The sequence below is a fragment of the Pristis pectinata genome, chromosome 6 (assembly GCF_009764475.1).
Source record: "Pristis pectinata isolate sPriPec2 chromosome 6, sPriPec2.1.pri, whole genome shotgun sequence".
NCBI classification, from domain to species: Eukaryota; Metazoa; Chordata; class Chondrichthyes; order Rhinopristiformes; family Pristidae; genus Pristis; species Pristis pectinata.
In genome coordinates this window covers 61,524,981-61,542,439 of record NC_067410.1, presented here as the reverse complement: position 1 = coordinate 61,542,439, position 17,459 = coordinate 61,524,981, and the positions used below count along the sequence as shown (strand labels likewise).

Here is a 17,459-nt window from a genome sequence, read left to right as displayed (position 1 = left end):
AAGCATCACTGCCATTTATGCTGTTAAGTTTTGCCTTATAGGGAGTAATGGCATGCAAACCCTGCCACAGCAGTCGTGCATCCAATTGTGTCTCTAACTTCAAATAGAATTGCCTTTTCACTCTCACGATGGCCTTCCGTAGGTCGTACCTGTACTTCTGGCAGGGTTCTGGATCACCAGTCTTGAACACCCCAGATCTCACTGTCAGCAGACTGCGAATCTCCTGGTTCATCCAGGGCTTCTGGTTTAGGAAAACCCATCAACACATACTTACCTTGTTCTCACTCAGTTAGAAAGATTTGCCAATTTCAGCCTAAGATATTCAGATATTCAGTCAACTGTCTCCAAAGGTATTCAGTCAACTGTTTAAAGTGCAAACACTACAACAACAACTCACATTTATATTATACCTCTAACCTTTTAAAATGCTTTCCTTAGTGCTGAGCTTCTGGATATAATCTCTAATATGTCGAGCCCCTCAGACACCAAATGTTGATTTCCTGTATTTTTTTAAATTTGTTAATTACTCTTCTTTAAGATGTTTTTGATTTGTGAATCACGTTAACACCAATTTGCTATCATAAGTAGTGGGAATTGTATTTTCCAATGGGTTTGGACATTGGAGAAGGGGGATACAGAGGTCTAAACTGAAGGTTCATAGAGAGAGGCAAAAGACGTTCTTGCTCTCTAAACCCATACTGATTTACAAGACTGGAAGCCGCAGGTTTAGATATGCAGGGTCTTGACCCAATACATCAACCATCTCTCTGCCTCAACAGATGCTGCCTGACCCACTGAATTCCTCTAGCAGTTTGTTTTTTATGCTCCAGGTTACAACATCTGCACTCTGTAAATATTTCTCCTGTTAGGTTCTCCATCGGTGTGCTTCATCCTGGTGGCTGATGGAGACTTGTGCCATTGGTTGGCCTCTTTTGGCCCATTTCTTTTCCATATTGATTAACTTCAATAAAAGTAGCCAGTGTCTTGATTTATCTTTGACCCTGAATCTCTGCAGATAACATCTGATAGTTTCTATCACACTAGATGAGCAGCTAGATTGCATAAAGAAAGCTGCTGGTGCTTTAGACATGCATACCCTCCCAAGAGGGAGAACAATCTGATTCAACAATTCATTATTCAGTTATTAAGTATAAGGTATATTGTGCACCAACAACATAATTGAGGAGGAGGGGCTTGATTATACAAGAACATAAGAACCCAAGAAAATAGGAGCAGGAAAAGGCCACCAGGCCCCTCAAGCCTATCCCGCCATTCAATATGATAATGGCTGATCCATGCTGGTCTCAACTCCTCTTCTGGGCCAGTTCCTCGATCTTTCAAATATTTATCTGTCTACACCTTAAATGTATCTAATGATCTGACCTCCAGCACCCTCGTGGGCAGAGAATTCCAGAGATTTACTGCCGTCCGAGAGAAGAGATTTCGACACATCTCAGATTTAAATGACCAGCTCCTTACTTTGTAGCTATGTACCCATGTATGACACTCTCCCATTCAACATCGACTCTGTCAAGCCCCCTTTGGATCTTATATGTTTGAATAAGTTCACCCCTCATTCTTCTAAACTCCAAGGAATACAAATCCAAACTGTTTAGCCTCTCTTGACAGGACGGCCCTCTCACCTCAGGAACTAGCCTGGTGAATCTCCTTTGGACTGCCTCCAATCCTACCATATCCTTTTTTAGGTAACGGGACCTAAACTGTGCACAATACTCTCGGTATGGCCTCAGTTTAAAGCACAACAATAAATTCCTTGGACATTGAAGAAAACCAGTGTGGATACTTTGCAGTGAATTTGCTGCTTCATGAGTTGTTCTAAAGAGTAGATCAAAGGAGTTCTTGGATAGAGATAGCTTGTGGAAGAGCAACTGGGATTTGGAAGATGTTACTGATAAAGTTGACAATGTAACAGCCCTGAAGAGGCATGCTGAGATTTTCTGATCACATCTCCCTTTTGGTATCGCTATTGGTTTATTATTGTCACATGTACCAAGATACAGTCAAAAAAACTTCTGTTTGCGTGGCATCCAGACAGATCATTCCATGCATAATTACATTGAGGTAGCAAAAGAAAACAGAATGCAGAATATAGTGTTGTAGTTACAGAGAAAGTGCAATGCAGGTAGACAAGTAAAGCGCAAGGGCCACGATGAAGTCGATTGGAAAATCAAGAGTTCATCTTTTTCCAATAAACCAACTGGTATTATTTTCTGCAGATAGCAATTGATAGAAATTTATCAGACAAAGGTAGAAGGGAATATGGGGGAAGAAATGTCGTGATGAAGTTAGGTTCCATGTTGGCCATGATCAGACAGATTGGTGGAACTGGTTCTGAGTCTAAGTGATGTACATCTACCACTGAGTTCCTATATCCCTACATCTGATGATTTTCTTTCCCACTAGGTGAATAATAATGGGATCATCTCATTCCTGAAGGAAGTGTCCCAGTTCACTCCAGTGGCATTTCCAATCTCTAATGACCGACGAGTAGTGGCAGCCTTCTGGGCAGATGTGGACAACCGTAGGGCTGGAGACGTCTTCTACAGAGAGACCAAGGACCCTGCCATCCTTCAGAGTGCGACCAACGACATCAGGAAGTATTTTCCAGAGCTTGAGGAATTCACCACTCAGTGGGCATTTGTGGCCACTTGGTACAAAGTGACGTTCTTTGGAGGAAGCTCGTTTTCACCGGTAGGATTGATCTATTGAATCTATGTACATGCTTGAATTCTCAGTTCACTAACTATAGTACATGTCAGCTATATGGCCCACTTCAAACCAACTGCTTGGTTGGATAACCTCATTCAATATCTTGTTCTGTTACTCCCCTTTTCCCTCCCCAAAAACCCTGCACCGCAGCAAACTCTGTCCCCAACTGTTCCTGACTCCTGACTAAAGATCGCTGTGGTCTCAAGCCTCTATTTGCCACCACCACTAAACCATCCCCTCTGATACCCTACCCCCGTCATAACCTTTGAATCCGCTGGTTCCCAGTCCAACCGCTGGTCTCAATCCATACCCGTACCAGTTGCATGTCCATTATTCACGACAATAATCTCCCCAACTCTTCCCCCCACTTCCCCTATAACAGCTACGTCATGATCCATTCCTCAGCCTCCTGAACCTCTTGATTTACACCCCTACAATTTCCATACTGCAGGTCCTGTGGGATCTGATGTTCCCTGCTCCTTCCTCTGCTGACTCACTAACTTTGTGAATATCAAGTGCCACATTTTTGATCTGAGCATGTGCAATGCCCTGGCCTTGGGCACAATGGGGGAAGGACGATGGTTGAGTGACATTGGAACTTCCAGCTGCAATCCGTGTTGTCATTAAAAGCTCTCCTGGTTCGCTGAGGGAAGGAAACCTGTCTTCCATCCCCAATCTGTAACACCAGATCTACAGTAACGTGGTTGCTTCTTTAATTGTTTTCTAACATGGACAAGAAAGCCACTCTCTTCAAGGGCAAGTAGGCTTGGCCAGTCCAAAGCCAGCAATCCCCTCATGCTGTGAATAAATAATTGATGTTTTCAAGACTGAGCTCATTAGATTTTTCTCAGGCAAGTTATGGAGATAAACCGTGTTATGATGGAGTAGCTTAGCTCATGTAAGAATAGACTTCTGCTGTTCTTGGGTTTCTGTATGTGATATAACTGTGGTACTGGGCTATATCACTACAGGTAGAATAATGAAATAATTGCATTATATGCCTCCCACAGCTTCACTGTGTGAGTGAAGGATATTGATGAATGTGGTTCAGCGGGATGTTGGGTGGTGGAGGTGGTGGTGATGGAAGGGCAGAGAATGCTGGGACACAATCATATGGATGTTGATGATTTTTAATGGTGATGGTTCTCTGCTGTTTTCCAGGTCAACACCTTCCAGATTGTCCTGGTTACGGATGGAGAGTCCTCCTTCACCATCTTCAATTATGAAAATATCACTTGGACCACAGGAATGCATGCCAGCAGCGGAGGGGATTTTGCCGGACTAGGAGGCATTGCTGCACAGGTAGAGCCAATCAGATTGCTCATGTGTGCTACTAACGATTTGTTGCAAGTTCCTGGTGAGCATGTGTAGATAGCCACAACTTTCAACTAGAGAATTGCCATTATCTCTTCAAATCAGTGACGACAGCCACTATATTTAAACTAATGAGAAGGTCAGATGTTGTATCCTGGGGAGGTGACTGGGTAAATTCCTCTTATACTGTATCATTGACACACAGAGAAGGTGCTAGCCTCAGTTGCTTGCTTGTGTTGAATTAGCTGATCCTGGGCAAGGGACAGAGCGTGGGACATCAAATGACCTCAACATGCCTTAACCTAGGGAAGGAAGGGCAACTTCTTGCTCTACTTACTCCCAAATGTCTGTGAAGGCTGGATTAGAACAAGTTTGAGCTTGACTATGGTACCGTGAATAGTCGGGTAGTTTGTCCATCCTACCTTGAATGCCATTCTGCCCAAGTTGTACCTTTGACTGAATACCAACAGTGTATTCATCCCTTTGAATACCCATTTGTTTACCCCATGTTGGGTCCCTTCCACTGAATACCCACACGTGTCCCATGCTCTCAGGCAGGTTTCAATGCTGGAGATGGAAAACGTTACTTCAATATCCCTGGTTCGCGCACGGACGACATTGTGGATGTCGAAACAACGACCAATGTCGGACTTCCTGGCCGTTGGGTATTCCGGATCCATGATGCCCAAGTTGAGGTTGGTGGCTGCAATGATACAGGTAAGGTCACAGCTATCAGCTCCATCATCACTCGCTGTAGGGGCAGTAACAGGACAATAATCTTCACAATATTCTCTGAGTTAGGAATTTGTGGGTTCAAGTCCAAACCCTGTCGCACAAGGCAGCAGTGTTGGATGTGCTTTCCTTCAGAAGAGATATTAAATGGTGCCTGTTTTCCCTCTACAGTGGATGTCAAAGATCATTTGGCACAATTTTGAACAAGACCAGGGGAGATATCACAGTACTGGCCAATATATATTCCTTAATCAGCATCACTTAAACAAATATGTCTCATTACTGTTGGTGAGGCCATCTTGTTATGGAAATTGCCTCCTGGACATCCTAGACCTTCTACAAGAGTGACAACATTTCAAAAGATACAATGAGAATTATGGTTGGGAACATCCTGAGATTGTGAAAGACCCTTTATTAATATATTTTCACTACTTCTCTTCCTGTGTTCCTATTTCTCCCTTGTACAATTTTATGAGAGCTTTATGAGAGTTGGGTAAACACAACCAATCGAACACCTGTTTATCTATTCTAGATGTGTGGGGCCAGGACTTGGCTGCCAACTCAGTGAGGGACTTTGGAGGATATTTGAGCTGGTTTGCATCTGATGCTCACATGTAACAAGTGCCACTGGGTAGTGAACCTGAGCAATTCAACCCCTAGGGCCAACCACCAATCAGCAAATGCAATTGAAGGCAACCATGGCCAATACCCAGAATTATTTTTCCAGCTGGATGGTGCATTACCATCCTAAGTTTGGTTGTTTCTCTACACACACCAGAATCTCAACCTGGGAAGCTACAGTAAACATATGTATTGAAAATCCCCCAAATTGTGTGATTCACATTTAATTGGTTGCAATGTTGAATAGCTCCATGAGCACCAATCATTACCTGACATTCAGTTTTCCAGCAGCAGTATAGCTGCCAATTTCCCCTCAGGTGTCAGTATGTATTTGCAAACCCTGGAAGCTGTATTCTGGCAGCATTCATGTCAATGAACCTTCACTACTTTACTAGTAATGTGGGTTGGTGTGATACTGTTCTATTGCAATGAGGTGGACTCATAATGTTCAATTGATGTTGCTGGTCTGGTATAATTCAAGTGATATGGGGTTGCGGCTTCTGCTGAGCGAGGCTGCAGTGAGGAGGGGGCCAGGAGCTGTATTTGTGACGTGGGATGGGCTGGAGTTGTTCTACTGAAGCATTGTGGTCGACTGGGATGGGTGGTCTTGTACCATTTACCTGTTACAGGTGGTGTCATTGTGTTGTGTTGGTGTGGAGTGCTCGGACAATTCTCTAGTGTGGTCCGCTCAGATGGTATTCCAAAGACGTGGGTGGACTGGTACAATCCAACTGATGGGTGTGGGCTGCTACCCTTCTATTCCTGTGATCTGGGATGTTGTGGTAGTATGGGGTGGTCCAATATGGGTCTTGTGATTTGATTTGGCCTAGTGCTGTTTTTGTTGTGTGTGGTGGTCTATTGTAATATTGTGAGGTACCATTTGAGTGATGTGGCGATCTGGCACTGTTGAGGTGTGGGATGGTGTGAAGGTGTTCCAGTGATATAATGGTCTAGTTTTGTTCACATGTGGTTGCATAACATGACCTGGTGTGGTACTGTGAATGCATCGTTGGAATTTAGTCCTATGAGGTCATCTGGTGCTGTCCTGGTGGGGATCTGGGACTTTTCATGTGATGTGGGGTGGTTTGGTTCTAGTGATGCAACATGTTTTGAGAAGAATGGTGTAATTCAACTGTTTCAGTAATGTGAGGTGGTCCTGTACTCATTATTGATGAGGAGTGGTCTGCTGCCATTCCAGTAATGTGTGCTGTTTGGCAAGGTTTTAGTTTTTATGAGGTGGTCTGGTACTGTTCTCATGACATGGGGTGGCTTGCTGTTTCTTGTAATTTGCGGTGATCTGCTTTTGTTCTGGTGAATTGGGATGTCTGGTGCTGTCCTGCTGATATGGGGTGGTCTGATACCAGTCCACTGATTTATTCTGGCAGAGTCCTTGTGAAGTGTGACCATCTGGTACTTCTCCATGGATGGGAGGCGATTGGAATTGCTGTAGTGACATGGATAATCTGGCACTGTTGCAGTGACCCTGGGCAATCAGGTACTCTTCAATGTTACAGGCTGGCCTGGTATTTGTGATGTGGTGCAGCTCCAGTGAAATGACCTTGCCTGGGCCTGTTTTTATGTGTGGTTTTATGATACTTTTCCAGTGATGTGGATAGGTCAGGTATTGTTCTGGTGACATGTAGCACTCTAGCAATCTTCTGTTTCTGTGAGGTAACTTCATACTATTCTAGAGTTGTAGATTGGGCTGATGCTATTGACATGGGTGGTCTAAAACAATTCTAGTGATGTGCTAACCTCTAGGGCTGACCCAATGTTGTTGAGTGGTCAGGTCTGTTTGAGTGATGTAGGGTGGCTTGATACTGTTTTAGTGATTAATGGAGGTCTGGTTCTTTGGTAGTAATGTGGGCGGACTTGTCTTGTTCAAGACATGTGGAATGACTAGATCTTGTGCTAAAGTCGTGAGCTGATCTGATACTATTCTGGTGTTATGGGTTGGTGTGGGACCATTCTAGTCAACTGAGATGCTCTGGGATCATTCTGCTGATTTGTATTATTGTTGCACTGTTTTCATAATGTGACATGGTCTAGTATTGCTTTCATGAGATTAGGTGGTCAGGTACTGTTCTAGTGATGTGGTAGTGTTGCAGTATTGTGGGGGTGTCCTTTTGCCACTAACTACACTAAGGAGTAATTTGCAGTAGCCTATTAACTTACCAGCATGTCTTCGGAATCTGGGAGGAAACAAGAGCACCTGGAGGAAAGCCATACAGTCATGGAGTGGACCTGCAAACTCCACACAGACAGCAGCGGAGGTCAAGATTGAACCTGGGTCACTGGAGCTGTGAGGCTCTACTGTGTAAGCTTCAGGCGGTTTGGTATTATGCTCCACTGGGGAAAATTAGGTAAATTTGTGGAATGTGGCCTTTGTCATAAATAAACTCTTTTATGTAAAGTGTTAATTGTGCAACTGTTACCCTTCATGTTGGACTTATGAGATGTAAACTATTGCTTATCAACTGATTTTGTTTAAAGTGCAGTATTGTGCCTCTAATCTGGCTTGGTTGCCAGTGTTTGCATTTGTGTGGGCATTTGTGGATAGCCAGAGCTTAGTGAGCTCCTTGAACAAGTCAGGAGCATGGCTCCCACATCCAAACCTTGTTCGGAGATGAAGGAAGGAGAGGTAAGAGGGCGAAATGGGAAAGATGAAGGGTGGGATGGGGAGGTGAAGGGATGAGATTAGGGTGAGGGGAAAGTGTGGGATGGGGAGGTGAGGGGGTGTGACAGAGAGGTGAAAGGATGAGATGGAGAGATGAGGGGGTGTATGGGGAGATCAGAGGTGGGATGGGTGGATTGAGCAGTGGGATGAGGAGGTGAGGATTTGGATAGCCGATGAAAGAATATGATGGGCTGCTGAGGGAGTGAGATTAACGTATTTTGGTGGAAAGCAGCTTGTGGAACTGCACTGGGCAACAAGCTGTTGTAGTTAATTAATGCTGCAGTATTGTTCTTGGCTTATGACGGGACTGCATGCTGGGTAACCAGTGCAACTTCCAGCTGATAATATTTGGATTGAAATATCACCGTGAGCCCTGTGGCTGGTCTCCATTCCCAGGCAGCCACGCTAGTAAGGTTTGTATTATAGGAAACATGAATCCTCTTGAGGAAAGTAGACCTCTCGTGAATTTGGCGAGAGCTGGGAAAGAGATTTATGGCACCAGTGAGGCCATGTCTGGAGCACTGTGTACAGTTCTGCCCACCACAATATAGGAAAGGCATGATTGCTGTGGAGAAGGTTCGGAGGAGATCCACCAGGATGTTGCCTGGGATAGAATGTCTCATTTATGAAGGGAGACTGGATAGGCTGGGTTTGTTTTCCTTAGAGCAGAGGAGGCTGAGGGGGTACTTGATGAAGAGGTACAAAATTATGAAGGGCATAGTGTGGATAGTAGGAAAGTTGACCTCGTGGCGAAAGTGTTTATGACCAGAGGGTATAGGTTTAAATAAGAGAAGGTAAGATATCTTTATTAGTCACATGTACATCGAAACACACAGTGAAATGCATCTTTTTGCAAGTGTCGTCACGCTTCCGGTGCCAACATAGCATGCCCAAAACTTCCTAACCAGTATGTCTTTGGAATGTGGGAGGAAACCAGAGCACCCGGAGGAAACCCACGCAGAAACGGGGAGAATGTACAACCTCCTTACAGAGAGTGGCCGGAATTGAACCTAGGTCGCTGGTGCTGTAAAGTGTTAAGCTAACCGCTACGCTACCCAAAGGAGGGAGGCGATATATACCCTATACCCTGAAAAAACCTATTCCTACCCTGGACTATATTTCCCTCAACTTGCACTAATGTTATTATATTTTTGTTTATTTTGTCGTGGTGAGTTATGTATAATTTTACGTTAATTTAAGTTTATGTAATTTATGTTTGTCATGTTAGTAATGTACTGTGCTGCTGTTGCAAAGAAACTGATTTTCATGGCATTTATACCCTGGGTATGTTTGGCCATGACAATAAACTTGAATTTGAACTCAATATAAGGAAGAATATTTTCATTCAGAGGGTGTTTGGAATCTGGAATGTGCTGCCTGAGGGGGTGGTGGAGGCAGGTACTCTCACAGCATTTAAGAAGAATCAAGACAAGTATTTGAGTTGCTAAGACATAGAAGGATATGAACCAAGTGCTGTAAGGGGATTAGTATTGAAGGGACTGAAGAGGCTGTTTCTGTGCTGTATAACTCAATGACTCTATGACAAGGTCAACAGAGTGGTTTGAGTTGGTGAGTGGTTAAAAATGTTTGCAACCAATACTTTTCTCTCCACAGCCTCAGTGTGCTTGAATTTGCGGCCATGTCTGAATGACGGAAGGTGCATCGATGATTGCATCACCGGAAATCCTTCTTATACCTGTTCCTGTCGAGCAGGGTTCACAGGCCGGAGGTGTCAGATAGGTAATAGGATTTGTTGGAGCAGTGGGGCTCCCATTCTTTCAAAGCACTTTGGGGCAGGACAGGCGGAGACGACAGAGGAACACCCTCAAAGAGTGGGAGGTGCAGAAGGGCAAAAGAAGGGGAGGTGGGCAGAGACATGAGTGGGAGGAAACTGGCGACAAAGTATGAGGATAAGGTGGGGCTGAGAATAGGTACTGATGGGGAGGGTACCCTACTGAGGGTGCTGGGATGGATGAGGTCTGGTAATGGGATCACTGGCGTTGGGTGAGGTAAAAGAAAGTGAGCTGGTGAGATGGGGAAGTGGGGGATGGGACGGGGGAGATGAGTGGGTGGAATGAGGAGTGAGGGGGTGAGGGGGAGGAGATGAAGGGTTGGAGTGGTTTGAAGGGGGCAGGATGGGGGAAGAGGGTGGAATGGGGAGCCAAGGGGTGGGGCGGGGAGGTGAGGGATGAGATGGGGAGATGAGAATGTGAAGGGATGGGAGTTAGATGGAAGAGTGGAATGGGCTGTTGAGGGAATGAGATCCACTTGTTTTTGGTGGGAAGCTGTAATCTTTGTGCTCGAAGAGCCACACTCCCCTTGATCATGGTAATGATACACTGAGCTAACTGGAGAACTCCTGCTGGTGAACAGATTGCACACCAGTCACTGGCTCTTTCACCTTCCCTCTTGTTCTCCAGACGTTGACGAGTGTGCTTCGTACCCGTGTCGCAATGGTGGGACGTGCTTGGATGGACAAAATGCCTTTGCTTGCCAGTGCACTTTTGGATATACAGGAGTCCTCTGTGAAACAGGTTTGGGCTGGTTTTACATTCCTTTAATTTGCTGCTTGCTGCTCTGTTGGACTAAACATTCATAGTTCCCTTTAAAATCCTGAGCATTCCATCGCAGTTTAATGCATAAGTCACATTAAAGGGACAATTATCCTGTCGAATATCAGTTGGCCCACATTTAATGGAGATTGCTACACCCTTGACAGTGTCTCTCTTGGTGATACCCATTTTAAAAGGAATGTTTTCCTGTTTTAATCTCTGAATATGGACCAGTTTTCCAGAACCGAGGCATGAGATTCCTGGACCAGTTCCCCTACATTGGTATTGAGAGCAGCCTCTTTCCAGTACATGCCAGAGGTGGATACAGTCACCACCCAAAAAACATGAAGTAATTGAGCTCTATCCAATGACAAGCAAAGATTCTGCTGAAAGGAAGTGGTAGGGAAGGCTGCAGAATACGTACCCATCACAGCAAAACCTTAGGGACTCTCTCAGTCTCTCCACCAGCTTTTGTGTCCTCAGATTTTTTTCTCCTGAATTCAGGCCTTGGTGGCCCACTGTTTTCTTTAGTTAAACATTGGAAAGACCAAACCCGTGTTCTTTCACAGACTCAGTAACATCAGGGTGACCCCATCCTCTTTAAACCCACTGGCTGTCTTTGGACCAGACTGTTTTAACCTCAACATTGCATAGAACCCTGAGCTTACACCTTTCATTTCACCTTAGCTCCATCTTCCCTCAGCCCCTCTATTTCTCACTTCTCCTTTAAGCACTGTCTTAAAACCCATCTCTTTTCCTGCATCCTCATTCCCCCTCTCTACCACTTCCAATAGTCCACTGACAGGCCAGCCATCCCAGCTCAACGGCTGGCTGACCCTGAATCCCATTCTTTCTTGGGGCTGTCCCCAGATACACTTTGTGCTGGGAAGTTGTCTCTAAGGCAAAGTCTGGTGAAGTGTATGACAGACCCCAACCTTATTGTTGCCTTGATAGCTGGTGAGGACCCTGACTCCATCCTCAACAGTTTACAAAGCTCTCATTGAAGATGGAACATTTGAGAATATCTCTGACATTCAAAAACTTCCAAAATCTGTTAAAAATACCACTAAGGAAATTTTTTAAAATTAAAGCATTAAAAAAGACCAGAACACAATAATTAATTAATTAAGTCAACTCAATTACATGAAAAATGACACGGAATTACCTTTTCCTCATCTTTCTATCTGTAACCATTTCTTCCCCATTGAGCTGAAATCCATGGTAGGCTTCCCAGTCGCTGGGAGATTAACGTGTGGGTTCCACTGACAATAAGCAGGTGTCCCAGGATCAGACAAGTAAAAGGTATGACTTTTGCATGCTATTTGGAGTCCCAAATTAAGTAGAGGATCTGTTCCCTGGCTTTGGGAAAGGCCTTAGGAGATTTTCCATATTAAAATGCCAGTTGTTTGCAGCATTGCCAACCGCACTGTTGCCCATTTGTCTTCTAAACATGGAAACCCTGAGACAAGTGAAAAAGTGGTAAAGTTGGGGCTGTTTGCTGCTTCCTTGTGCTCTATCTCCAGCTGCTCTCTTCCACTATATGCCCATCTTTGATGTTTTATGAATGGGCTGCTAGGTTGATAAATGAGACAGGGGTGTGGCCTTCAGTCTTTCCCTCTCTGCCATAAGCAGTGGTGGACCAGCCAAATAACTACAGTCACCACATACAAAATAATTGTTCTATTTTAAAGATCCAGGAGAAAAAGCACGGCTTGGACCCTTGGAGTAAGTTGTGATCAAAGAACTGTCTCGTAACACAGTTTCCAACTGTTCCCTCTCTTGTTTAGATATCGATGACTGTGCATCAATTGTCTGTCAGAATGGAGGTACATGCATCGATGGAATTGATGCATATAGTTGCCAGTGCATATTTGGCTTTGTTGGGAAGTACTGTGAGATTGGTAAGTATTTGTAACTGTAACACTTCTGTAACTATAACACTATATTCTGCATTCTATTATTGCTTTTCCCTTATACTACTCGATGTACTGATGTGATGAAATGATGTGTATGGATGGCATGCAAAACAAAGTTTTTCAATGTACGTCAGTATGTGTGACAATAATTAATCAATTTACCAATTTCCTGATGACATAGAGCATGGGAATCACAGAGTAACAGAAAATGGTGTCACAGTATAACACAGGGCAGACTATAACAGCAGAGGGTTAAGAATATTGTGTGGGAACTAGGGGCAAGGAGTAATGCTAAGCTGGGAAGGGTATTATGGAGAAAAGGTATGGGAGACAATGTATTAGAATGCAATACCAAGCAGGCATCAGGATAATAATCAGCTAGCATACTAGAGGGCATATGTTTAAGGTGAGAGGGGGAAAGTTTAAAGGAGATTTACGAGGCAAATTTTTACACAGAGAATGGTAGATGCCTGGTATATGCTGCCAGGGAAAGTGGTGGAAGCAGATATGGTAGTAATGTTCAAGAGGCATTTAGACAGGCACATGAACAGGCAAGGAATTGAGGAATATAGACCATGTGCAGGCAGATGGGATTATTTTCATTTGATATCGTGGTCGGCACAGATATCGTGGGCCGAATGGCCTGTTACTGTGCTGTACTGTTCTATGTTCTATGGCTTGTAATGTTATGGGGTACACTTGTATGGATACAGGATTATGCTGAGTTTGATTATGCAGAGAAATGCTGAGATGATTTGGAATGTCAGAATCCAAAGCTAAAATGGATCAGACTGTTGTAAGGCATGATGTCCGAGTTTATTACACTGAGGCCAAATTGTAAGGCATGTAAGATGATCTGCTCCCTGTCAGAAAGCTGCTATTGTCTCTTATTCCATGACTTCTGGCTTACGATTACAGCTGACTCCTTGTGCAAGAGTAAAGAGTGCCAAAATGGTGGTATTTGTGAGACAAACAACGGAACGGCAGTGTGTATCTGTCAGAAGGGATACACCGGAGAGAGCTGTGAAAACGGTGAGCTCACTTTCCTTCCAGTGAACCAGCTGGGATTTTAGCAACAGTTCACCCTTACAGAGACCAACTTTTTATTCACTGCTTGGTGACCAAAAGACTTCTCCTGCCTCCTTCAAAATTGAAAGTTGGAAGAATGAGGTGAGACCTTGGCTTAACATCTCATCTGGTAAGCAGTACCTCTGATGGTCTAAGGCTCACTCAGCACCGCAAGGAATATCAGCCTAGATTTGTCTCTGGGGTGGTACTTGCACCTATAATTCTTTGACTCGGAAACAAGAGTGAGGCTCAGCTGGCACTTTCACGTTTAACCTCGTTCTCTGTTTTTCTCTCTCTTCATTCTTCACTCAATGTCTCAGTGTAGATTTCTGACCTTCACTTGTTTTTCTCACTCTGTGCGGATCCTTGAGTATCTCTGTACCTCGTTGTCACATGATAATTCACAACTTCAGCTCCTGGGCGAGATCCGGATGGGACTGCTCTCCTGATCATGGTCAAAGTCAGCTGAAATTAGCAAGTAGAAAGCCAGCAATCAAAACCAAAATATTGGAAGAACTCATCCAATCTAGCAGCATCTGTGGAAGGAGAGATCAGTTAATGATTTGGGTCATAGACCCTTCCTCAGAACTGGAGGAGAGTGGAGGGGTGTCAGTTTTCGAAGCAGAGCTGTGGGAGACTGAGGGGTAGGACAAAAGACTATATGGAGGTAGGTTAACACAGGTCAGAGGATAAGAAGCATGAACACTGACTGTTCTGGAGGCATTTTAAAGAAACGGGGTGAGAGAGGGACATAAACATGATGATGGGAAACACTGAGAGAGTTTTCCTGAAATTGGAAACTTCAGCGTTCATTCCAGAAGGTTGCAGAGCCATGTTGTTCTTCTGTTTACTTTGGTCCTCACTATGGCAGTGAAGGAGGGCACAGGCAGACAAGTCAGAATTGGAGTGGGATTAAGAATTAAAGTGGCAGGCAACAGGTAGCTCAGGGTCACTCCTGACGTCTGAGCAAAAGGCGCTCTGCAAAGTGATCATCCAATCTGCATTTGGTTTCCCCAATATAGAGAAGGCCACATTGTGAACACCAGATGCAGTAGACACGACTGTAAGAAATGCAAATGAAACGCTGCTTCACCTGGAAGGATTGCTTGGATCCCTGGATGTAGGAAGCGAAGAGGTGAAGGGGCAGGTGTTGCAGTCCCTCTGGTTGCACGGGAAGGGACAGTGGGACAGGAAGTAGTAGGTGGGGACAGAAGACCGGACCAGGGGGTCACGAAGTGAGTGGTCCCTGTGAAATGCTAAAAGGGGAGGAGAGGGGAAGGTGTGACTGGTGGTAGAATCAGGTTGGAGCTGGCAGAAATTGTAAAGTATTATATGTTGAATGGGAAGGCTGATGGAGTGGAAGGTGAGTACCGGGGAACTCTATCTATGTTCTTTCCCAAGGAGAGGGGATGAGAGCAGATGTGTGAGAAGTAGAGGAAATGTGGTTGACCACCCTATCAGCTATGGCAGAGGGAATCCCCATCTCAGGAAGAAAGAGGGCATTTCAGAGGCACCAGAGTGGAAGGCCTCAGCAATGGAACATAAATGACAGAGACAAAGAAACTGGGAGTAAGGAAGGGCATTCTTACAGGAGGCAGGATAAGAGGATAGAGTCCTTGAGTCATAGAGTTATACAGCATGGAAAGAAGACCTTGGCCCAACTTGTCCTTGCCGACAAGGGTTTTTGTCTGCATTTGGCCCATATCCCTCTAAACCTTTCCTATTCATGTACCTATCTAAATGTCTTTTAAATGTTGTATAGAATGTATAGTAACGCTAGCTGTAGGAGTCTGTGGGCTTGTAAGTGATGTTAGTGGCTGTTCTGTATCCTGAGATGGTGAGATGGTGACAGAGAGATCCAGAAAGAGAAAGGAAGTGTCAGCAATGGACGACGTAAATGTGGGAGCAGGGTGGAAATTAGTAGCGAAAGTCAACCTCTTGAATGACAGGCAATCTGCTCTGCCAATTTGCAACGTATGCAGTAAGGTGAGTGTTTATCACTTTCTCTCCCTCTCTCTCTCCTCTCTTTCTCTCTCTCTCTCTCTCTCTCTCTCTCTCGCTCGCTAGCTCTCCACCCTCCCCCCCCCCCCCCCCCCCCACCTTTCTTTTTCATATACACTCTCACTCCTGCTGTGTCTTTCTCACCACCGGTCATTTACCATTTTCTTTCTTTCTTTCTTCTTTGCTGTTTCCTTTCCTGCTGATTTAAGTCTTGCTATATGTGATTCATCCACTACGTCTTTTCAAAGAAACATTTCAAGCTTTTCACATTTCAGCTGGAAGGCAGGTCCCACCTCTAGTTCTTTTGTTGTTGATGAATTGAGTCTGAGTTTCATAAGTATTTAGAGAAAGAGAGGAATGCAGACTGCATTGTACAGTGAAAGGTACTCTTCAGAATCTATTTTTGATTAAAACAAAGGCTTGAATTTTAAGATTGGGAAAGAACTGAAAGGTCAGTGTCAATAGGGTCTATTCTGAACTGCTGCTGTACCACTGACTCAGGAGAGTTTACTGCAAAAGTGTAGATAGAATCTTGCTCCGTACCCTCAGTTCCGATGTAGCAGCATTAGTTTTGTTGCTGGACTCTCCATTCTGAACCTGTCTTGAGAGTGCTCAACAGGAAAGTTTTATGGAAGCTCAAGGTTCATTTAAAGAGTGTGTATCTGCACTGGGAGCATTCGATGGAGTGCTGCTCTGTGGAAATATGTGGTGTTTCTGCATTAACTATCCTCCCCCTTCTCCCTAGTAACGCAAGCAGTGAGTTGTATCGAACGTGCAATAGGCCCTTTGTTGCTTGTGCCAAGGTGCAGCTTGAGATGTGGTTCTTCCTCCTGCATGTTTTAATACTGCCAGTGGGCACACAGCGTATAAAAGTTTGGAATAAATATAAGATCAGATATCTTTATTAGTCACACGTACATCGAAACACACAGTGAAATACATCTTTTGCGTAGAGTGTTCTAGGGGCAGCCCACAAGTGTCACCGCGCGTCCAGTGCCAACATAGCATGCCCACAATTTCCTAACCCGTACGTCTTTGGAATGTGGGAAGAAACTGGAGCACCCGGAACAAACCCACGCAGACACACGGGGAGAACATACAAACTCCTTACAGACGGTGGCCAGAATTGAACCCAGATTGCTGGCGCTGTAATAGCATTACACTAACCACTACACTACCGTGCTGTAAAATTCAGGATTAATTAGATCCTGTTGATAAGATTTGGGTCCTTACAATGTGGTTCCTTCTCCTCTAGAAACTGATGAGTGCGGCTCCAATCCGTGCCTGAATGGAGGAGAGTGTATTGATTTGGTCGATAATTACACCTGTCTGTGCCCCCCGCCATTCTCAGGAAAACACTGCGAGACAGGTAAGAGATGGGCCGATATCATCAGTTTGTGCAGAGACCTCTGCCTTGGTCTCCCTGATGTGCAGAGTTTGCCGATGAGGAGGTGCTCAAACACCACAGGGGCTGTGGCATGGAGGGAGATTGGCATACTTGTGGCTGAAAAGATGAACAAGGGTGAGTTGGATGATCCGGCCCTTTAAGTTCACTGGGATAAGCATTTACTCTCCCTGATTGAGTAGTTCACTAAGGTAACTGCTCAATTAGATGTGAGAGCCCTGTGTGTTATGTGGAAGGCAAGGTGTACAGCTACACTCAGCCCTTTTGGAGAGCAACCTGCATCCTTTATCACTCCTTTATCACTCTTCATCACTCTGCATCACTCTACATCCTCTACTATTGTAAAGGAAACTGTTCTGTGGGTGGAACAGTACCACAGCAGATGGTGCTGCTGCCTCACAGCTCAAGCTGAATCTGGAGTTCAAGTTAGGGTGACTTCTTTG

General features: G+C 44.7%; 1 protein-coding gene across 3 annotated transcripts in view; it reads left to right on the top strand.

The window, feature by feature from the left end:
• sned1 (sushi, nidogen and EGF-like domains 1) overlaps window positions 1-17,459 on the top strand; it is a 111,751-nt gene that overhangs the window by 39,577 nt on the left and 54,715 nt on the right. For all 3 annotated transcript variants that reach the window (XM_052018508.1, XM_052018507.1, XM_052018506.1), the window contains exons 2-9: window positions 2,425-2,712; window positions 3,892-4,032; window positions 4,599-4,761; window positions 9,689-9,814; window positions 10,495-10,608; window positions 12,414-12,527; window positions 13,461-13,574; window positions 16,867-16,980. In XM_052018508.1, coding sequence (XP_051874468.1) covers window positions 2,425-2,712; window positions 3,892-4,032; window positions 4,599-4,761; window positions 9,689-9,814; window positions 10,495-10,608; window positions 12,414-12,527; window positions 13,461-13,574; window positions 16,867-16,980 — 1,174 coding nt within the window. The remainder of the gene's footprint in view (window positions 1-2,424; window positions 2,713-3,891; window positions 4,033-4,598; window positions 4,762-9,688; window positions 9,815-10,494; window positions 10,609-12,413; window positions 12,528-13,460; window positions 13,575-16,866; window positions 16,981-17,459) is intronic.